The 24,761-nt window shown below is 41.2% G+C and overlaps 1 protein-coding gene across 1 annotated transcript in view; it reads left to right on the forward strand.

Annotated features, from left to right (window-relative positions):
• The window catches only part of UNC13C (unc-13 homolog C), a 1,503,140-nt gene that overhangs the window by 473,321 nt on the left and 1,005,058 nt on the right, over positions 1-24,761 (forward strand). Inside the window, exon 7 of the mRNA XM_078684856.1 lies at positions 10,220-10,439. Within this exon, the coding sequence (XP_078540982.1) occupies positions 10,220-10,439 (220 nt within the window). The remainder of the gene's footprint in view (positions 1-10,219; positions 10,440-24,761) is intronic.

Genomic DNA, 24,761 nt, shown 5'->3' on the forward strand with positions numbered 1-24,761 from the left:
TCTATATATAGCTCCGAAAACAGATTAACCAGACATCGCTGCATATCTTCATGCTTGCATGATGTTGTGCCTACTTCGTCTATTATTAATTTATTAATGTTGTTTTTAACCCTGTCAGCTTTTAGCTTCCAGGCTAGTGTGGCGCTTGCTCTCTCCCCATATTCATAATGCTCCATTCTGTGAACATTCCATTTGGCTCTCACTTTTTCCTCCAACTTAGCTCTATAATCTGAGCGGATTCGTTCTAGGTCTTTTAGGATAGAAGGGAGGATCTCAGGTTGACATTGGAGCCTTACGTTCTCTAATCTGGATATCTCTAATTCCATTTTATGGAACTCTAGCCTATTCTTCTTGTTTTTAAAATAAATGATGCTATGAAATTCCCCTAGAATATATGCCTTTAAAGCCTCCCATACCACATCAGGGGTTGTAGAGTCTACATTGTCTAGGAAGAATTTGGTTGTTGATTCCTTAATTTTAATAATTAACTCTGGGTCTACCAATATACCTCTGTTTAACGTCCATCGGGTGGGAGACTTAGCTTTACTACCTAGATATGTAAAAGTTATGGGTACATGATCCGAAAGAATAGAAGGCTGAACAAGAATGTCCTCTATGTTTTCTGCTCCTACTGCGTCCGTTAAAATGTAGTCTAATCTAGAGGAATGGCCGTGTTTTTTACTAAAATAGGTGAACCTTAATCATGTTCCCCCCTTGGCTTCCCACAAGTCCACCAGGCCAAGATCGTGGATCATATTAATCATTGTTCTCCGAGTGTGTGGTGTAACAGCATATTTACTATGATTCGACCTGTCCCTGACGGGGTCTAAAAGAACGTTGAAATCGCCCCCTATTATTACTGAGGATGTGACTTCTGTTAGTATGGCCTGAACTTTAAGGAGACAACCGGGGTCGTCTATATTTGGACCATAATAGGATACCATGGCGATCTCATTCCTCTCCAAATATGCCTGCACCAAGATCCACCTACCGGAGGCATCAGTTGATACACTTTGATAGTATTTATGACTCCCTTCCTTATTAGTACTGCCACTCCCTTGTTATGTGTCGTATTTTGGGAGCAGATAGTATGCTCTATCCATTTATATCTACCAAAGACTTCTTTGGTTTCTACATAGCTTAGGTGGGTTTCCTGAATAAGGAATATCTGGGCGGTTGACTGCTCAAGATATTTCATGATCAGGCGCTGTCTTCTACTGCACCGCAAACCATTAACATTCCACGATAAAAACTTTAGCCTTTCTTCAGCCATTTTGTCTATAGTAATCGACTTCCCTGCTTACATCAATACTCCAAGCTAACATGCTTATCGCTAGCATTACTGTGTTTGAGGACAATTCTTTTTTTTTCCCACTGCAACCCCACCCGTGCCACAACCACCCCAACCCCAACCCCAAGTGACCCCTCTAACCCTCTACCCCCCTGGAGAACCCTCCCTTTCTTCTTGGGCATATGCCCTTTGGTGGAGCCCCCCTCAATGTGTGGCTATTTAAAGAAAGTGATGCTTTACAATATAAACAAAGTAATGTCAGCGTCAATTTAAGTTAACATTTTTTATTTTTTTAATTTTACACTCAATTACTCTGTATCAAAAGTTTTTTCCTCAAGTACCGGATCAGCTTATAATTCACTCTTTACTGACTACTACCTCACCCCCCACTATCCTGGTCTCCTTCTACTCCTCCTCCTGCCCCAGCTCCCTTTCCTCAATCCTTTTTGATTTTGTCTATAAGGGAGTCCACCTCTTCCAGGTGACGCATGTTGTACATGTGGTTGTCCCACATAATACGAAGAGAGGCAGGGAATCTAAGTTGGGTTTTGGCCCCCAACTGATTCAAAATAGCCATCCTTTTGCCCAATTCCCACTGTCGTGCCGCAGTCCTATGGGATACATCCGACCGAATAGAAAACGTGAATGGGGTTGGAGTCAGATTGCTTTTCAATTGGCCGGACTTTAATGCAAGGGACAGGATTTTCTCTTTAAGGGAATACGTTAGAAAATTTACTAGTATTTCCCTCAGGCGTTCTCTCCCAGGAGTTCTTCTATAGGGATCGCGATGGACTCTTTGTATATCGATTTTTAGATCCAGCTCTTCCTCAGCAGGTGAAATTAATGTCCTGAGGAGGGATACCACAAAACTCTTTATATCGCTCCCCTCAATATCCTCTGGTACATTCAATAATTTTAGGTTATTTTTTCTAGAGTGGTTCTCCAATCTCTCTATTTCATCATATAGGTCTTGATTTTGCTGAGTCAACTTCTTAACCGTAATGGAGGTGGATTTTATACTTTCCTTGATTTTTGCCACCTCGGTTTGAAGCACATCCGTTCTCTTTGAGACCGCCTCTACTTTTTGTGACAAAAGGTCACAAGAGGCTCAAATCGCCTACTGATTGGCTTCCGATGTAGAGAATCTCCTATCTATGTCGTCAAATCTCTTTCCAATGTCATCACGTATACTCAGCAAAATATCAGCCAGTGATCCAGGGGTAGAGGTACGAGTTGTGGGTTGGGGCGGAGAAGATGCCTCGGGAGAGTTTGTATTACTGGTACTATTGGTACTGCGTTAGAGCCCCCGTTGGGGGTCTCTCTGTCTTATCCGCAGGAGGAGCACGTAGAAGTTCATCCATCAATTGAGCTCTCAATAAGTTTTTCAGCCCTCGAATTGAGAGATTTTGACATGGAAAATCTGCCCGGTGCGCCTGGTAAATCTGATATCCCTATAGAAAAGGCGGCTAGGCCAAAGGTGACTATGATTCAACGCCCTGGAGTATGCCCCGAGTCTTTGAGGGACTTTGATCATTTGAGGGACTTTGAGGCCCACGACACGTCTGAAAACCCTCCTCCTATTGTTTGACCCCGAACACCTAATAGCTTGATGCCATCTATTTACAGGAGGTCACAGGCTATTTGCCCTATTCTGAAGTTTCATCAGGGCCTTAATGTGACAGGAAACAAACTAGTGCCACCCTATTCAAGGTCCATAAGTGTCATCACCTCCTGTGTGCTCACTCTCAAGAACGTAGATGCAGCCTGAAGGTTGGAAAGATTCTCATTTATTTGAAATTAATCATAATGCCATATCAGGTGCATGGGTCATTATGCTAATTTGGAAAACCGACCAATCAGAATTAGTTATCATAAACTCTGGTACAATGGACTTCTAAGTATTCATAGTTGTAGTGGTCCTTCACCACAACTATGAATACAACTTGGGAATAGGTCCACTTCAACTGTTGGCAAATGAAAACAAGGTGTTCAGGGGGCATTCATATTACTTATTGCTTCAGACCGCTCTAATGAGAATGTTTTATGCTATTTAATAAGGGTCATGGCAGTTAACGCAATCTTGTATATCCCCCAAGCCCAAGGTGTGGTCTTTACATATTTACAAGTGAAGCAGGCTTGTCATGAGCACACCAAGCAGTATCGCAATGAGTGAAGATGAAGTAACAGGAATTCACAATCCAGTAACGTAGTCTACTGTACTATTATGGATCAACTTCATGTCTAATTATGGGAGTGTAAGGTAACACATTAATTTTTGAAACACAGTTTTGCCCTTTCAAGCACTATTCAGTGGCACAGTGACCTTTCTGTAGTTAGTTCTAACACCCATCAATAAGAACAGATAAAATACCACAGAAAATCTAAAACTATCACGTAGCAGATGGTTTAGTATACCATTATGTAATAATGTTCCTGAAGGTAGAATCAATTTGTTTAACATTTCAATAGGTGCAGTTATAAATTACGTGGAATATATCATAACCATAGAAATGTTTTACCCACAATTTGTTTTAGGGATATGGTTAAAAAAAGAGAAAACCTGATCAATATAACGCTCCATCCCTAATGACACATGGAATGATAATTAACATCGTACTTTTTCTAGGAATGTAATGCAATCTTGTACATTGATGACATGACAATATTGTGAAAATTACTCCTTTTCTCAAGAAGCCCTAATCAGAAAGGTCTTAATTAGAAAGGTCTTGCGACAGTTTACCAAATGATCACAAGCACTTGTCGTGCATGAGTTCAAAGGCAAAATAAGCCAGAAATCAAGAACAAGTTTTACCTTAATGATGTTAACACTGATACTGAAATGCATTTTACAAATATATATTCACTGAAAAATATGTAAGTTATGGTTCAGCATACACAGAAATGGAAAGCTCTAAAATGTGCCAATTACAGTGATAGATCGATAGATAGATAGATAGATAGATGGATAGATAGATAGATAGATAGATAGATAGATAGATAGATAGATAGATCGATAGATAGATAGATAGATAGATAGATAGATATATAGATAGATAGATAGATCGAAAGGTAGGTAGTTGGTAGGTAGATAGATAGGTGGATAGATAGATAGATATATAGATTCTAGAGTGTTTGAGTCCCAAAGTACTATTCAGCATGCAGGTTTTTTAGTGCACCATGCGAGGATGTCTGCATAGGTGAGGTAATGGTACAGAAAATCTTGCAGAGAAGGGAGTACGGTGCTATTTCAACAGCATTGAAAAGATAAATAATGCACACTTCCTAGTTAATCAAATAGCTTACTTTGAAGACAGAGCTTAGAACTGCTAGGCATTCATAATCTGTCTCATTCTAATTAGGCACACAAATGAGTTTAACAGGATATATGGTAAGTCCACATAATTACAAACAATTCCTCAGAAACTAGCTTCGTTTGCCTATAGAATTCGTTAATAAGTTATACTGTTAAATTGATTGTCTATCATCAATAATGCATTGTGACTGTAAATACTGACTTGGAATGTGCAAATGCAGGATAAAGCTGTGAAAGTTGTGGAAATCATTTTTAAGACAGATGCACACAAAGGTTTGGAGCCTATGCTGCATTTACAGTGGATATATTTGTGGTATAAACATTAGAGAATGGGCCTACTGTCAGTACTCAACTTCACAATTTTAGCATTACAGAGTAGTGCTCTGAAACACAGACCAGACCACTTACTCTTGCTGGTGCAAAGACAATGTGCATGCAGAATGAACGGTGTCATTTAGTACCAGTTTTGCCTCAGCTCATACTGCAGCATGGAGACCTCTTCCTTACACAGCATAGACAATGTCCTTTTGGCCACAGATGATGACCCCTGTCTCTAGTATTTCTAGGTCTATCAGCTGCCTTAGACACTTTCATCAAACAATCATCATTCACACCCTGGAGTCTCAAATGGATGTCACCAGCTATGTACTTCACGGGTTCTACTCCCACCTTTCCAACTAATGCCAGTTTATTCACATGGTCTGCTCTAGGTCACAGAAGATCCCCATCACCTGTGGAGTCCCCATGCGTTCCACATATCTCCTGTCATCTTCGACCATTTCATGGAGCAGCTTGATACTCTGCTCACAAACAGCAGCATCAAGATTCACCAACATACCAATGATGGTCACCAGGTTTCCTCTGCTTCAGATGTCTAATACCTCAAACACTGCTTGCATATCATCCAAACTTAAAGTTCAACCCAACCACAACAGAATTCCTGGTATTTGCTGAGAACAACAAGCAGTAGTCCATTCATAATTTACTGAAGGACATGAAACTTGGCTTTGAACCCCAACTTTAACTGAATACCAAGTCACTTGGATTCACCCTAGCCACCATCCTCACCCTCAAGGAACACATTGCCAAAAATATTACCTAGTCGCAGCTCTCTGTTCTAAAGAAAGACGATCTTTACCCAATCAGTCTCTTTTGGGGTAATCTTTCCTTTCAAATAAGTGATGACCTGATTATATTTTTTTATTACCTCGAGTGAGGGTGCACCAGTTCTCGCATCTCAAACAGGTCCTATTTCTGGCCAATCAATCGCAATTTTACATTCAGTCCACAAGTCTCAACTAATCACAATGTCAAGCAAAGTATCCAAATCCTTTAGTAAAACCTTTGAAATTTTCACAAATCTTTCAACTTGTCTATACCTTTAAACAGGCATCTCGCTTAATTTTGGGAAATCGTTTGTAAAGTACAGTATATCAGCTCTAGTCCATGGAAAATGAACATAACCTCCTCCTGGTGCTTCCCTCATTGGAAATATTTTTGTCTCTGCATTTTCTGTTCCCTCTCCAAACTTTGGATACATCGGCGTAAATGTTTTCTTTGTTTTCATCTTTTTTGCCCACCTGCCTTCCTAAGAGTTGTCAGTAGCTCTTTAATCTGTAATATTTTCCCTTAGGGTTTTAAACTCTCAAGATCCTTGTCACTGAATTCTAAACAGTAAGCCTTTTGTAATGTTTTGGATTCTTGTAAGTCAACCCCATATTTTTGAGCAACTGCAGCCAATTTTTCGTGAGTATTTCCAGCTCTCCTGGAAATATCTTAACATAAAAATAACAATTCATCATCTCAATAGTGAATAATTCTATCAGCTACACTACCTCCTGATTCATTTCCTTGAAGAGATCACCATTCAGATTTGTCGAATTGGGGTCTATTTCTTCCCTGCTCGATCCTTGTGGAATAATGTTTGCACCTTCCAATCCTGTGAGAACTGTCAAAGAATGTACTTGCTGTCCCCAATTACTTGTTTGATATAGAGGAATCCCGGGTCCTATGGTTACTGGAGTGAAAGAGAACTAGGAGCATTCGTTAGCATGCCATGGGGTTATTAAACCCTGCCCTTTTTCGGTGTTTGTTCTTCACTTAGGAAAGGATTATTAGGATTCAAGCTTTTGGGCAGTAAAGGTGCATCTGAATGAGTTCTCGCAAAATAATTAGATCCTGTTTGTGATAGTTCTTCATTATATGATGGCGGTTGATTCATCAATAGTTCATTCATAAACTCGTCGGCTTTTTCGTTATCACTCTCATCTATTATCAATAATGTCTGAGAGCTTCAAGATGTTTTTTCTTTTCTCTACATTTTTCTCATTCACTCTTTTCTGCAACTTATACAGAATACATGTGTGTTCCCTCTGCAATGTGTTTTCTCCTCATCCTCTGAATCCCATTTAGCCTCTACATACCTATTTAATGTATTCTTATATCTTCCCTGATATTTCTATTTTTCCTTCTGATGGGCAACATGTTCCCATTCTCTGAGGGATTCAAATTGAAGAGGTCCCCGAGATGGTTTAATATCATTCATCTTTCTCCTTCAAATTTTCAAGAATTAGTACATTGAATTTACCATATTTAGGAAAAGCTAAAAGTCCATCTTTTTTCAGTATACTTCATCAAATTCTCTAACCATGTGCCAGTATCGGGACCCCATCTCTAGTAGGTACAGGCGCATCTCCATGTATTCATGTTTTTCATGATTCTGAATAAATCTATCTAATGTCCCTTACAAAATAATTTCACTTGATTCTCTAGTAAACACTTGCTTGTTGTCATTTAAGCTACCAATCGCTTTGCTGTTCCCTGACACTGTCAACCGTCAACCACTCCCAGTGCGATTTCACATCTACCAATCTATCGCAGCGCTACACTCTGTCAGACAACCCCTCTCAGCGACTACCCTCCTTCATAATTCAACTTGTTTCCTCTCTGTTCGCAAGTTTCCTAAAAAGCACTCTAATCACAAATAACTCTTGTCTGCTCCACTAAAAGAAATGACAGATCTTCATTTAATCCGGATTTACTCACACATTCTGAGAACACAGTCGGTTAACATGTACACACAGAATAAGGAATGCGAATGTATATCATGTTGGGATGACAAATTTACTTAGGATTACTGGCATTAATTGTTTGTATTTATTTTAATTTACAGTGACCCCCGAAGAAGGGCCTTAACAGCCCGAAATGCATTGGGTCTTTTACGCATAATAAAAACTGCTTGTGATGAACTTTTGCATCAGTCCTATTCTTTGAAAGAGACTTGGATTGGCTCAATTTGAATAGCAGAAATTTGAAAAATGGCATTTGTAAACCGGTTGTGGACCTTTGGAGAGAAAAGATAAAAGATGGTTAAATGAAGAACTAAAAATGTGGTTTATGTAAAGAAAAAAGGAAAATTGATAAAAAATGATTGTGAAAAACATGCACGTCAGAGACGGCATGAAGCTGTGCGAAAGGTTGTTTGGGGCTACGTAGTCCCTTCTCACATGGAGTTTTCATAACTTATGGCAGTTGGGCATGCCTATACCGATCTGCACGCAATTTGATGAAAGCAGGACAAAAATGAGGAATAAAAAAGAGCGTGAATTAAGAAGGTGTGCAACCCCTATCTCTACAGAAAATTTTCATAACTTTCTAAAAGTGGCATTTTCAGAATTGAAAGTTAACATTTGTCTTCATCGTACGTTTAAAATTGTGATTCCAGACACACCAAACAGGAAGGGGTTACCTGTTCACATTTGGAAATTACACATATGAAAAAAGTAATTCCAATGTTATCTTGTGGGTATGGTGGACCTTGCAATAGTAAAAACAAATGTAAGTTTTTCTCACCAGCAACGAATGTAAAACTTCTTAAAAGTACATATCCTACGTTTTAAATACACTGCACCCTGCCCTTTGGCTGTTCAGGACCAACCCTAGGGGTGACGTATGCCTATTGAAAATGAAGGTTTGGGCTTGGCAAAGGGTTTACTTTGCCAAGTCGAAATGTAAGTGTAAACTGCAAACACAGGTGCTGCAATGGGAGGCCTGGGACATGTTTAAAAGGCTACTTAAGTGGGTGGCACAATTAGTGCTGCAGGCCCACTAACAGCATTTCATTTACAGGCCCTGGGCACAGATAGTGCCAATTTACTAAGGTTTTACAAGTAAAATGAGATGCCAATTGGGTACAAGCCAATATTATCAGGTTTTGAGCAGAGAGCATAAATACTTTTTCACTGGTTAGCAGAGGTCTAAGGTCAGTAAAAACGTATTCAGCAAAAGCAGAAGGTCTGAAAGCAAGTAGTTAGGTGCAAACCACAGCAAAACGGTTAGGTTTAACAATCAATTGAAAATCTAATTATAATATTTGTCTTATCTTAACTGAGAGAGGGTTTGCAGATGAAAAAATGTGGCATTTCAGATATCTCATCGATTTAACTTCTCGAATGATAAACAATAATCATAAATTGCATAATTGAAGGGATTATTGTGCAGGCTTCCCAGTTCAATTATTCGCCTGACCTTGTTGTAACTGTCTCTTAGAGATGACCTTTTTACTCAATGATCACTATTTGCACAAGTGAGAATTCCGTAAAATGCCGTGATAAACTCTCAGGTGACTAACGTGCTGTGCTAAGTGTAAATTGACAATTCATGTGTAGGAACTATACAGTAACCATTTTATGGAGATCATTATGGCCTCTGTTTTAAAATCTTTGGGGTAAATATCGCCCAACTCTCTCATAATTGACTACCTTTAGAAATACCTATGTGATTCATAAATGGTCCCAGGCAAGATATGCTACCCAGCCTGCCTGTGAGTGGACAATGGCAACATCCCAACATTTTTGGGATATTTTGTTCTGCGGAATGAGAGAGATACACGTGCACTGGTTACCCACTCCTTGTAGTCAAGGTGACTGTGTGTCAGACTTGTGAGCGAGGTGCCATTTCCAAACACAGAGTACCATTGATATTATCTAGTACACAAAGGAGTTTCCGCTTGTGGAATATTCTCTGTCAAGCCTCTCTCCTATCTGACGCTCTGTTACTCTTCATGATATGATGATGAGCAAGTACAAACCTACTAAGCACAGGTGGAACATTTTTGCAATAGTTATTCAAAATGCGTGCACCAAAATCGTGTAAAAAAATGAGCCTGAAAATTATGATTTGACAGGTAAAAAAATACATTATTTTTAATGTGCCCAATTTGTATTTTGTTCCTATGATTTGTGTAATCACCTTGTACTCACTGAAAATGGAGTTCAAAATTCACACCGATAACTTTTGTAATTCTAATCGAAAGTGTAGCTGTCAGTGCATGCAATGTCATACTTTATCGAAAATCTACCTAAAGGGCAATAAGGTTCACAAAGCTGTGGGACAATGTATATAAAATTGTATCAAATAAACGATGTTACCAAGTTTGTTATTATTAAATGATGATTGTATTGAACATTCTATGTGTGTGAGAACCATGGATTTACATTGAGCCACATAAAAACTGTCATTCGTCAAGATTCATCAGATACAGTGTAATTGTTGTGCATTCGTGTGCGAAACAGTATTTAGAATGAGCGATCTTCTATTGATCTTTTACTCAACAGAAAATGCATGTCTTCAGAAAGACGCTGCAGGCATTAATTTATCCAATCTCATCAACCACCCCTCACAATTTCGAAGTCTGGACAGCAACAACCCCCACTTACTGCTATGAGTGCGAAGGGCTGCTCTGGGGCATAGCCAGACAGGGCATGCGATGCTCCGAATGTGGTGTCAAGTGCCACGAAAAGTGCCAGGACCTCCTAAATGCCGATTGTTTGCAAAGTAAGTGTTTTGTTAACATTTGGATCTTGTTGTATCGCGGTTTGTGACATGCTTCTCTGCATAGGCAGAAGCAGCATAATGCAATAGACTTCGCTGGGTATTAAGTTGCACTGCTGAACTACTAATAATGGTCTCTCCTTATACCCGAGTAATGATATGCAATGTTATGCAAATAATTCAGCCTGATACATGTATGCTCAAACGGAACAATTGATGGACAGAATGCAGAATAATGTCATACATTCACCCCAGTACTGAGACCTGGGCCTAAATTTATCGTTGTTTTGCACCCCATGCCATTCCAGTTTGAACCTAGCCATGTGCAAATCAGATTTGACCCTAAACTGTGGTGGTATGGTGAGCAAAATAATGATGAGTTTAACCCTGATCTCTTGACTGGGGGTGACTATATTTCGTCCATCAAGTATGTGTCTTTTGATACATGTATGTGGTCAAGATCTTCAAGTGATTTTGATACAATTATAAAACAGTTCGCTGTCTACCAATTTCATGTTTATTACATGTTTTTAGATTTTTATAGATAGGGAAATTGGCGGTTCAATATATGATAGTTTGGTTGAACTGAAGGCAGAGATTATGTATATACCATTGAGCCAGGCTATGACCAGACTAAGGAAACTACAATAAAAATCAGATGCAAAAATATATTCTTTTTTTGAAAAAGTTCTTTATTATGTTTTGTCAAGATACAAAAGGATGGATGATATCGAAATGGGAGATTGTGGGGAACGAGAAGATAGAAAGGAGATGCAGAGGGAGTAGGGAGGAGGGGAGTAGGGGTATGGTATGTTATGTTATGCTGCTTTGCATATCGACTAATCAATGGATGGGATGGACTGTGGGGGTGGTATGTGCAGTATAGGATTTGACATGATATTATGGATGATGCAAAAGTGATTGAATATTACTTCTTGAACAACAGGGTGCACAGAGATCAGAACCGATCCGGAACACTTAGGGAATCTAGCGAATAAGCCATGACAAATGCATACAGAGCATAGAAAACATGTACCTCAAAACAGCAAGGATAAAGCAGCATACATAATGTAAGCCTGGGCAGGTAGTCAGGCGAAATAACAAGAAAGTCATTCATGCACAGTGTTAGAAATGTGGTTGTCGGTTGATTGGAGGTATGAGTCCTACGCAAGCAGCAACCACAATCCTAGTCAGGGTAAGAACCAGGCAAACCCTAAATCAACCTGTGGTCACCCTCTAGTAGCTTGGCACAAAACAGTCAGGCTTAATTTAGAGGCAATGTGCAAAGTATCAGTGCACCACTTCAGCAGAAAACAGTGAACACACCACACAAAAAGATACCTCACCAAGTTAAAAAAAATCGTTCTGACTTTAATAAATAAAACAAGACCAAAATGACAAATATCCAATAAGTAGAACTTGGGATATTGATTTTTGAATGTTTTAACTAAAACTTGTGCTAAGAAGCTTAAAGTACTGAAGTTGAATATCTGGTTGCGCCGGACTGTAACAAAGTCAGATGTTCAGGCCCTCCACAATGGAACGTGGGACGGATACAGGGACTCCAGTTAGGCCTGCTGAACAAAAGTACCTTAATCCGAGGTTGCGGAAGGTTGTGTTGGTTCGGGTCAAAGATGTGCTGCGCCAGTTCCGAGATGCGGCAATGCTGCGATATGAGAACCCGATGTGTTGAAAATCCTGTCAACAGGGTTTGTTATGCATAAACTGATGTTGAGGATGCACTGCACAGTTGAGACGATCCAATGTATCAGCCCTGAACAGTGGGGAAGCTGCAATTCGGAGTATTCAACATTGTCATTGAGGCTGCATCAATGGGTATGCGAGGACCTTGCGCTGGAGAAAGCGGCATGCAGTAGCGTTGCAAAGGCGATGCGTTGAGTCCGATCCATGCAGCAGTGACAAAGCGCAGGTTTTGATCCACACAGCAATGACAATTCATCAGTTCGGCAGAGGATGCTTCGGTTCTGCTGGAGAAAACACCTTAGGCTCACTTTCAAGGGCCCAGGACTGGGGTTGCATCACATGGCAAGGCAGACTCTCAGATGGCAGAGTCCTGGTGCAGAAGTGAGGTGATTGGAAGTCTTTTTGGCCCTGAGAATGCCTATACATTTTAAAAGCAGTATTTTCTCAAAGAGGGGTGTATGCATGTATTGGGGTCTCCTTCTAAATAGTCTGTGGAATCGTTCACAGATCATCGCATGCAGCATGTGAATGGGTTAGTGGTCAGAAGCGGTCTTGTTATATGACCATAGAGGGGCATGGTGGTGTCACTCGAGAGCTGCTCATGTATGCTTGTGCGCTAATTTGTGCAAAAGGTAGGTTAGTTGTGAAAAGTAGTGGGCATACTAATACAATGTTATGCATGGCAATCACAAGCCCCCAAAAGGTAAATGCACTTATAATATCGCTGGTTTTAAGCTTAGGTTTTATCTGACCCCAAATGATTCTTTTGATATCAGAATTAATTCTGTGACATTTTTCTCGTTTAATCAAACATTGGAGCATAATGCTATGGCCCAAATGAATACAAGAAAGACCACCGGACCCAATGGTCTCCTGGCAGATTTCTTTAAAAAGCAGGTGGACATTTTGGCTGTTCATTTGCTTTTTTTGTCAACCTTTTTATTGATTTTTCTGATGCAGACAGAGTATACATGCATTTCTAACAACATTTGCAGTTATTCATCCATCAATTACATTAAACTGCCAGTATGGTGATCAAGTGGGTGTAGTGAGTATTTGCGTGTATTTTGTCTTTCATGCGTGGCATAACTGGCTCCTCATTTGCTTAAGCTATACATGACAGTCCACGCAGATTAAATTCTCCCACTGGATTTACACGATTGTGGTCCTACATAAAGCGGGCAAGACTCCCACCAAGTGCGGATCGATATCTCTGCTGAATTTCAAATTTTAGATATTGGCCACCGTGTTATCAAATAGACTCGTAGGTGTCATTCGCCCCTCACACACGACGATCAGTCATGCTTCATTCCTAATGGATCAACCAGGGGTAATCTCCATAGGTTTCACAATTGGATGGCAGAGGCTCAATAACGGCGGAATTCCTCGATTGCTTTCCCTGAATGCCAAAAAGTTCTTTGATGCTGTCCGTTGGTCTTTCATGAAGCAAACACTGAAACAATGGGATTCGGCCCTCACTTTTTAAAATGGATAAACTTGCTATATGCGGTCCCAGGGGCGGCGGTAAAGGTAGATGGAATAATGTCTCTAGAGTTCCCCAAAGGGAGAAGTACCCGACAGGAGTGTCCTCTTTTGACCCTAATATTTGCCTTTTTCTTAGAGCCATTGACGTGTTTGGTGTAAAAACCCTCAAATTAAGGTGTTAAAGAAGACCTGATGCCCGATCAGCGAGGAAATGATTTCATATTCGCGGATGAAATCCTTCTCTATCTTACTCATCCCGTAGAATCGATTCCTTGTGTGTTCAGTATCTTTGAACAATATAGAGCCCACTTTGGTTATACTATAAACTGGGATAAATCGGTACTGGTCCGTAGATATGGCAAACCTCTTTGGGCAGCTGCTAGTTAAATAGGGAGGGTTTCCAATATTTGGGTATTTGCACCACACTGAGTGAGAAGAAGTGCATGGAATATAATGTGCAAAAGGTACTAATAGATTTTAGTGCTGATGCCGAGCGATGGCAGTCACTCCCACTGACGATAATGGGTAGGGCAGCAATGTTTAAAATGATTACCCCATCATTGTTTTTTAATGTTCTCCAAAACACTTATTACTGGGTCCCAGACGAGGTGCTCACCAAAGTTGATAAATTACCCAGGATACCACTATGAAATGATGCCCACTCCAAAATACCATGCCTCACACTGCAAATAAACCCTTGCAATGGAGGTATAGCCCTTCCAGATGTCCAGGCCTATTATTGGGCCTCGTATCTTATTGCCATAAGTGAATGGAGTCATTTTGTGAGAGATCATCCCAAATATGCATTGGCGAGGTCACAATTTTACGAGCACCCCTATCTCCAATATCTATTTGGAGGGAAGGAAAATGGATGTCTATTACCGGCTACACAAGTAACTTTTGAGTCGTAGGGGTGATCAAATAGGTATCAGGGTTGGGCACAGAGAATTTCCCGAGAGACCCCATTGTAGGTAGGACATACCGTTAAAGAAATTGGAAAGTTATGAGGGTACATGGCCTGGGACCACATCGGCAATTCTAGAGTGGGTGACCTTCTGGAAGCAGGGGCTCTGATGTTCTTTCCATCCCTGCAAAGGGAATATCAACTATATGGTACACACTATTATAAATACCTACAACTAAAGCCTGCATAAGGAGCGAAGGAAATCCCTGGAATATGCACTCTTGGAGGGGAGACCCCTGTAGGAGGAGTTCCCAGGGATGGTGGTGTCTGTCACATACAGAAACATTAATAATAAGATGCCTGATACCCTACAGAACTTTAGAGGAGAGAGTTGGGTTAGATTGACACACTGGATCGATAGGCAGCACTCACGTTTCTCCATAAAATGACGATCAAAACTAGACTGAGATCGATTCAACTAAAAACCGCAGTTGCCATCTTGTGAGGGACTACCTGTCCCATAGAGACCCAGAGCAGGAGGAGGAGCCCTGCAACATTCGCCTTGCAAGCGCTAATAAAGTGGGCCTTTAGCCCCCAACGTGGGAGCCACAGTTGCTGTCTTGTGAGGGACTACCTGTTCCATAGAGACCCAAGTCAGGAGGAGGAGTCCTGTAATGTTTGCCTTACAAGCGCTATTAAAGCGCGTCTTTAACATCCAGTAAACTAACAAAGTGCTGCACTGGTTGGTCATTCACTCTACCTTGGATTGGTGTATCTTGGAGCTCGGATTATCATGGTCAGAAAAGTGCAGTGGAATGTAAGCAACGTGAAATCCTTTCAAGGAGATTGTGTGATTGTTCATTTTAACAGACTTGACATTACAAGGTGGGTACTTTCATCAATTAATTTGGATAGCAGATCAGATATCACAGCCCTGTCCCAGGGGTTTTTCGATAGGCCACCCCAAGCATCTCATCACCACATACATGCTTCCCTCCACCTCTCACACATCTCAATTGGGTGTTTGTAGAATCACCCAGCTTGGAGACCTAACTCGTTTCCTGCCATTAACACAGTTGGATGCTCGTGATTGACTAACATATTTGGACCTGTTGGAAGCCTTGTATCAGGGGCGCCTTCTTCCCCAGTCCACTTGGACCTCCAAAGTCCTTATGCTCATTAGTTAGCCTTGGCACCAAATCTGATCCCGTTTGTATTAACTATATAAAACAGTTTGATGCGATTTGTCTACACAGACCTGGGCTACAACATGTTATCATCTGGAGGGGTTTAAGTCATATTTTCTCCTGTATGTGATTCTTGCAAAGGGTGGTCTGATTGTTTTTATGTCACTTGCAATTCAAGGGTTTGTTGACAGATATGATACAGGGCCCCTATTCTGCAAGCGTGTCTGTTTTCGCTACCTGGAGCGCCCAATACTTTGGATACTGTTAAAATGCATGTCTTGAAGTATTTTCTTGATCACTTGGAGGGGTCAAACTAGGAGGCCTAAACCTAGAAGGATACTTTAATTGTCATCTGTGTGAGGATCCAATTAGCTTTCAGTTTAAGCCTTATAGCTGTTGTTTACCTGAGGGTATTCACATGTTTCATTCCACACAAGGGATCCTATTAAACTCTAGTCTTGATAGGCATGATCTTGTCTTTACTCTGGAAAAACTAGTTTACTCCATGGGTGGTGCACTGAACCCAACCTTTTAGTTCAAGAAGATGTACTTCATTTCTTTATTTTATCTCACCTCTCCTTTTTCCCAATATTACAGAAGTCAACATTGAATGTAACCCACACAGTTATTGCAACCCTAATAATATTTTCATTATTTAGGGCGAGGCTAGCAAGCAGAATATTAGGGGGGCTGGCGGGCTATTAAATCCATTAGCCAAAGAATAAGGTTAGGTTGGTCGTAGATTTCCCCTGAGAGTTTTAGACATATTCTCACCACCAAGTGTACTAATGAGCTTGCAATCTGTGCTAGTGGTCATTGAGTGTGCGTTTGATCCTTGATTCCTTCTCTGACATTGTTGGAATAGTCTCTACATCACTCAGTTGTTCTGTGGGCACAAGAGCCTCTGGCGGTCCTAAATGGTTCAACAAAGGTTGCTCAAAAGCTCTGAGCGACATAAAAACACCCCTTAAAATCACCCCCAGGACGCCTCTCTGGTGATACAACTCAGATGTAATTACAAAGAGGAAGTGAGAAGGCAGAGAAATGAGATCAGGGATGCAGTCTGGGACAATTTACTTGACCCTAGTTGTTTGAATAATGGAGCCAAATTTTGGGGCACCATAAACCAGCCCTTTTGATGCCCCCTTCCTAGTACATTGAGTGCCCAACTTGAAGGAGAATATAACAGGAATATAACTCAAGCACCGCTGAGACTGAATGCCCACTTGAAGGGACATCATATCTTGTATTCACCCTGGCCGTAGTGAAGAAGGCAATTTTAGACCTCTCCAAGAATAAGGCCCCATACCCAGACGACATCCCGAAGGATGTATACTGGGACGATATTGACACTTGGGCTGCCATTTTAATAATTTTTTTAATTTGGCTGTGAAGGAAGGTCCCATTCACCTAGGCATCTGCTATATTCATTCCAGTGTTCAATAGGAGAGGGATAGCCCCCTATAGACTGGGGAGGTTCACGAGTGATCAATGCCTGAATTTATATCTAGTATTAAATGAATGCACTGGTGCCCAAAGGGGATCCATCCAGTTGGCCTTTATGGATTTAACCTCGGCCTTTGACAGGGCTAAACGAGAAAGCTTTTTATTTGGGGTACCCCATCTCCAACCTGTGGCATCAGTCAGATATAGACTCACACTGCAAAGACAGCTTTAGAACAGGGCGATGGGTAAGGCAGGGGTGCATCCTATCCCCCTTTCCATTTACCCTGTGTGTTAACAAACATGAACAGATATTTGTTGAGGTGGGTGTAGATTGTCCACATTTTAAAGGCAGACCCCTACCTGTCCTGTTATATGCAGGCAATGCTGTTCTTATGGTGAAAACCGCCAGGGGCCTAAAAGCCCTTATAAATGTATTTGTTGGCTCTATGGATGGTTAGACCCCAGCACCAATATTAGTAAATGAAACGTTATAGTCATTGCCCAAAAAACACAAAGACGTCATTTTTCAGATTGGCTCATTGCCCCTTACACGTGTTATTAGTTTCCCATTTTGAGGGTCCTGTTGGATGTCAATCTTGGCTGGGACCCCCTGCTCAAAGGGGAATTGTCTGATTTTGATAGGACCAATGCTGCTGTATGGAATTATGCCACCAGACTAGGTAGAAAACTGATTAGCGCATTCTGAATGTTTATCACACCTACACCCAAAGCCATCTACAGGAGTGTGATCTGGGGTTAAGTTAAACACAATCTCTTGCAGGTGGCAGAGAACAAATTTTTGAGACATCTCCTCTGTGTACCCAGACTATCCCCTCGTCCCCAGTTCATAATGAATTGGGGGTTAGTAATCTTTATGATACCATTTCTCGTGACCTCCTCTTGTGCTGGGTTGATATGTGGACCAAGGGAACCCAGTGAATTAGAACAATTTTACATGATTGTTTATCCCTTGACATTGCCCTGCATATCCCATGGCTTAAGTTTGCTAAGACTTATTTAACTGACCTAGGAAGGGGACACCTATTTGCTTGCCCAGGTACATTTATGAAGGCCGACGAGGTTGGGTCAAAGATAACTTATTAGATAAGTAGAGAGAGAATCTGTGACTCTGCACAAGGTATTGGGCGGGAGGTATTTGTTACTGAAGACGCATCCCCTAGCTCACCATCATCACCTCTGATCATGCTTGTTTTCTGCTCACTAGATTTAGGTTCAACATGTTGCCCCAACTCCTTGCCTTCCCTCTGGGTTGGCATGAGTTTTCAACCTTAGCAACCTGTGGCTGCAACCAGATGTCTCCACAGGACACCTTGCATTTTACCTTGTTCTACAAGTTTCATGAAATCCTGAGGGTGGCTTATCTGCTCCCCTCTTCTCAAAGCCCTCAAGTTTAAGCAAGCAACACCGGCTCTCTTGTTTTTACAAATGTTATCTGACAATATTTTATTCCATGTTGCCAGCATTTTAGCAGCTGCGGCGAGATTTAGAAACTTAATGTGGGAATAAATGTTGTATGAAATGTGGTTTTATATGTTTTTGTATACAATTGTATTCTTGGGTGACTTTTTATTCTTGATGAATTTGTTTTTATATTTTGTATTTCTTATTGTCATTTCTTTAGCAGTTGCAGTGAAATTTTGAAGCTTAATGGGGGACTCATTGTTGAATGAAATGTGATTTTATATGCAATTTTCTTGATGTATTTTTGTGAGCTATTATTTTTTTTATGATTACTGAATAAAGCACTTCTTGATGATGATTCAATTCAAAATTCTCCACTCGGTCTATTATAATAAAGTGTGATTGCATAAAATAGGGATAGCAATATCTCCAGAGTGCTTACGGTGTAAGGGGAAGTGGAGGGATTTTTTCCACACAATCTGGACATGCCCGGTGTATAGCCCTACTGGTAGAAAGTGATCAAAGGATTGGTCAAAGTTCTAGAGATAACATTACCTGCTGATCCCAAAATTTACCTTTGAGTATACCTAATGATGGGGACCTCCCAGCATGCAGTTGTTATTCCGTAATCTAGGCTTGATGCTTGCAAAGAGGCATGTAGCAAAACATTGGTAAACTAAGTAGTCCCAATTTTAAGAGAAGGGAAAACAGGCATGGACCTTTTTATGGTAGCGGGTAAAGTCACCTATAAAACCATAGGCTGCCCTCATACGTTCCACAAAAATATGGGGTAGGTGGATCAAATACTATGAGCTTGACATACGAGATGAAACCCTTGACACACTGTGAGTCCAAAATGCCTAATTCATGCAATAATTTGTGCTTTTCTTGTAGAAATGACATGAATTTACCTAATGTTTTCTATCACTTTAATGATGTGTCATTAAGACTTGCCTGTAGTGCTGATGGCAAGTATGCTATGGTTATGATTCTAGTAAGAGGAAAGGCTTTGGGAGGGAGTCACTCCTTGACCCCAAGGGAGATTCTTCAGTCTTCTAGTCGTGTAGAATGTCGAAGTTCCAGGATATATGTTGCAGAGTTTCGCCCAGGTGTAATCTGAAGTTCTAAGGACTGGGATCCCATACTTATACTAAGTTAGGGGGTTGGACATACACTAGGGACCCACCTATGGGAGGTCCAGGGAGAGGGGTGATTACACCCCTTTTCCTCTGTCCAGTTTCATGCCAGAGCAGGGGCTGAGTGCCCCTGCAACCGGTTTGAACTGGGGGACACCAAGTGTGCCCCCAGCACTATCTGAAATGCATTCTATGAATGCACCCACGCAGCCCCAATACACTCAAGCCCGTCTGGGAGGTGGTTACACCTCCCTGTGACAGAAAACCTATTGTCCAGGCCTCCCCTGCTGGAGTTTCATCCAGCAGCAGGAGGTCAGACTTGTGTCTCTGGCTGCAGCATCCATTTTATGATACTGGGGCTCTTTTAAACTATTACCGGTCAAGTAAGTGTGTACATGTCTTCTCCCTCTAGAAGGGTGGTATTCTACCCCCGCCACCAGAACTAGTGGGGGATAGGATTCCAAAGTGTTTGACACCAAACACGACATGTTTCCATGCAGCCATTCCAAAGTTAGCATTTACCGCAAGGTTATAATCCACTTAAGAGTATATGCTCTGGCTGCATCACAGAACAGCCTCAGAGAATAGATTATGAAAGCTGCAGTGGGATCCTGCTCATGCATGGTCACAGTCTCACACAAAACCAAGCACTCTGCCTTCAGGATTGATAAGGCCTGCCATAGGAGTGACTTATAGGTTTATATGTGTCACTGATTAAAGGTAGATATAGGTAACCTATATCTTGGTAGTGCTTACACCACCTTACCCAGACTGCAGTAGCAGACATGTGGTGCAGTTTTGGAAGGCTTCCCAGGGGTGGCATAATACATGCTTCAGCCCCTGGTAGGCCTCTGGGGTACCTATATCCTTGGTACCTAAGCGACCATATACTAGGGACTCACAAGGGTAACCCAGTAACCAATCTGGAGTGTACCTAAAGTACATGCAATCAATTTAGAGAGGAAGCAGCTAGGCTGGGGTCCTGAATAGCAGGGCCCCAGCCAGACTAAAGTCGAAAAACAGTGAAACAAAAAGTGGGGGTACCCATAGTAAGCAAATCCTACTCTCCTACAAGCCTGACCTGATGAGAGGGGCAAAGTTGTCCCCTGTCACACTTGCACTTCAAAGACACTGCCTTAGCTCACACATAAAGAACTTCATGCTAGCCTATTGTGACCGACGACAGACTGGGACCAGGGCAGCGAAGTAGGAAATTCCAGCTATGTGACAGAAACGCGAGAAGCTTTCCCCCACTTCAAATCTGGCATCAGGTAAAAAATTAGGGCCGTCAGACCCATTCTTAAGTGCACTCCTGGAACTGAGGATACAAAAAAAGGAGGAATGCCCAGCTGACCTACTTGACCAACACCCTTCATCCCAGTCTGAAGTGACTCCAAGGTTAAGATGACTGACCTCTTGTTCTGAGCTACAGGTGCACTGCAAGCTTCATAGGCCTTCCTTCAACAGCCCAGCTGAACCTGCTGCACTGGACATGCAACTGGACTTGCCTGAGTCCTGCTGGCCTCTGCCTCAGTGATGTCCTGATCGTCAAGAGGTGCCTCCCAAGCATGGATCCTTAGTGTGGCATCAGTTAAGCTCCTTCTGGAAGAAAAGGAGAAATTGTAATGTTTTGGGCTCTTTGCGACTGGAAATGGGCCTGTAAACATAGAGCATTTGTCACCGGTGCCGACTGCCAATGTGAACCTTCAAAACCCGACTCTTCGAGCGACTGCAACTGCCAAGAGTGCGAGATCTGCACTTTGCACTACAGCATCGACAACTGCAGTGACCACCAATGTGAAGCTCCAGCAGCGATTATCCCTGACACTAACAGAATCTTTGTGCGACAGTGACGACGGTTCCAAAACATCCAACCTGCTCTTCGTGCTACAGTGATGACCATCTGTGAGGATATCCCTGCTCTTCACACTGAACTTAAAACGATAACTATTTCAGTAGCACCAACCTGGTTCCTGTATCCGGCGCACACTTGATATGGTTTACCCTAAACTTGCGATTTTCACTTGGTCTAGCTCAGCCGGATGACCGCAAGTGGCACTTTGGGCTCATAGGTGTTATAACTATCCAAATTTAATTTGCATTTCTCTGTTTCTACCGATCCAATTTTGGTCATTTTGATGTGTTGTGTTTTCGCTTCATTACTGTTAAAGTGCTGCATAAATACTTTACAAATTGCCTCCAATTTAAGTTCAACTTCTTGTGTGCTAAGCTACCAGAGGGTTAAGCACAGGTTATTTCAGTGACTTTTTGTGGTTCACCCTGACCATGATTGTGGCTGTTGCTTGAGTAGGGTTTCACCCCATCGAGTATACTGTAAATGAACACCTAATTAATTTTTATCAGAACATAGTTATATTTATTGACATGTCATCAGAGTTGTTTGATGGGCTTGCCACTTTACCCCAACATATTTGGGAGGTGATTTGCCCTATAGGCTTATTTTCATATTTTTCATTCAAGACCAGAATTCTCAAACCAGTTTTGGTGACTGACAAAAAATTGTGTACATTTGGGCAGAACACTTTATCTTCTCTAGCTTCGGATTGAATTTAAATGTTATGTGTTGCCTTGCAGATTTATGCAGCTGGAAAATTTTATTAATTCTGTGATATACACTTAACATATATTAGCTCCATTCCCCATAAAATGTTCTGTTATCTGATTTCAACTATGCACAATCACGCACTAAAGCACTAAAGCACAGCACCTTCAGTCTGAGTTGCTTTTCCTACAATTAAAATGTATCCCCTGAACTACTGTAATGCTTTGGGTTGGAATTAGACTGTGGACAGTAGTTAAAATAAATAAATATAACTGAGCTATTTCAAGGCTACAGAAAATCCTATAGCAGGTAGTTGTGTTCAGAATAGACGACAAAGGCACTACATCTCTTCTATCACTTGCAAAATGCTTCAATACAATATATAGTTATATGATAGTTTTTCATACTTGGACTTGGATGTCCATGGCAATGTAAAAATTAGTGCACTATTTACAGTGGTTTTCAGCTAATTTTCCCTGCCAATGTGTGATATTAGCTCCCCACCGGGTGACTGTCATGGGAGCTGATATCTCATGTCACATAGTGATACTGTATACTTTGGCAGGCCTGTGACTACAAGAAGCTGGCATCCAAGTTATTGCACTTTACTGGATTTGCTCCTTTCTGGCATGCCACACCAAATTCCTTCACCTGAGATGTTGTCAACCTCATGTGCGAAGTTCTACAAAGACTTTCACTTAGCACGACTGTTCAACGCCTATATGCCAGCATCATTCACTCCCGTGGAATCAACAACATATCCTATGCCAACAAAACCCAGCTCATATGGTCCCTCGCTGACAAGACGCCAAACACCGCTTCCAATTTCTCCACCTGCATGATAGAAATTGCCAGATGAATGAAATCTGCCTGCTTCAAGCAAAAACAAACAAGATGGAAATAGTCATTTTAGAGAAAGGTACCTCACTCGGGGACTCCACTTGCTGACCTGTCGATTTGGGACCCACACCCCTCCCAGAAACACAAAGAATCTTCGAATAGTAATCAAAAACCAACAAACCAAGACCAACCAGGTGAACTCAGTCACCAGCTCCTAATTCCACACCTTCAAGATGCTGAAGAAAATCTTCAAAAGGCTTCCCACCAACATTCACATAACCATCACCTTCCCCACTTTTAAAACCTTACATAACATTGACCTCATATATCTCAACAACTCCACAAACCTACCAGATACCATCTCTCAGCCAGACTCCTAATGCCACATACCCAATACCAGATCCGACGTTCGTGACTTCTCCTATCCAGCTCCCAAAGCCAGGTATGACCTGCCCCTGCACATCTGATCCTCCTCAGCAGTTCTTGAATTCTGCAAGAAACTGAAGACCTGTTTTTTCATCTAGCCTTGATCCTGGCTTGGCCCATACAGCTCATAATTCAGCACCACAATACCCTCTAGGTTTAGTTGTGTGCTGTATAAACAAATATAACATAACTCTTTAAAAAGAAAGTGATTTTAATTCCAAAATGCCATAGCTGTCTTTGTGGTACCCTGAGGGTACATTTTAATAGCAATTAGAATTGCTATTAAAAACATGCCCCCGGGGAGGTGGGGCTAAATACAGGGGAAGTAGGACACCATAAATTTCATTGAAAAAGAAAATAAACTTCCTCAATATTTTTTCATTATTGCATGAGATACTGAATATTATCTACTAAGATATTATTTACCTTCAGATGTCCCAGGTTGGATCACTCAATAAGTTCTTTAAACCTGAAAATTGTTATTTATTTTAATGTACCTACATTTATATACGTCAATCTTATTATTCGCAATTGAAAAGAAAATGCATAGCATCTGAATATTTCACAGATAGTAAATGTGTTAGGTTCACTATTGCCTAATTGCACAGTGCATTTTCTGATGCGTAAAATGCATGATACAATCATAACACATGCAAACAATCACAGTGGTTCACGCAGAAATCATTTATATCCAAAATAATGAATGGGAAAAGCTAAATTATTGTAATTAGTATGACAGATATGATGTGTTTCATAAATGGCCCATTGTAGTTTCTCTATGTTAGCCTAAATGTGCACACTGTAGACCTAATTTTCCTTTGCACAGGTTAGACATGCTTGCTTTTGTGCCACCTTGTACTTTCACGTAGAACCTGCATATGTTTTCGTGTTCAGTTCTGTTCCTGGGATTTAGTCCGAACACTACTAAAAAGGTCAAATAACAATGCCCCTTGTTATTCTTTCTGGCCACACAATAGCACCTAGACTTAACTCAAGAATGCAGCTGTTGTTTATGTGTACACATGTCCTATCATATAGATGAGCACATGAGCCAAAAACAGAGACATGGAATGAGAGTGCTGAGACAAAAGCACTGTATCTGCTGAGATGAAGAGCATCCATCTGTGTATGCTAAGGTACTGGGTATGCCAGTAATCCCAGAGATATTTGCATCATTAGCAAGGGAGGAGGGTTTAGGTTATGCTGTCCTAC

The sequence above is a fragment of the Lissotriton helveticus genome, chromosome 3_2, assembly GCF_964261635.1.
Source record: "Lissotriton helveticus chromosome 3_2, aLisHel1.1, whole genome shotgun sequence".
Taxonomy (NCBI): domain Eukaryota; kingdom Metazoa; phylum Chordata; class Amphibia; order Caudata; family Salamandridae; genus Lissotriton; species Lissotriton helveticus.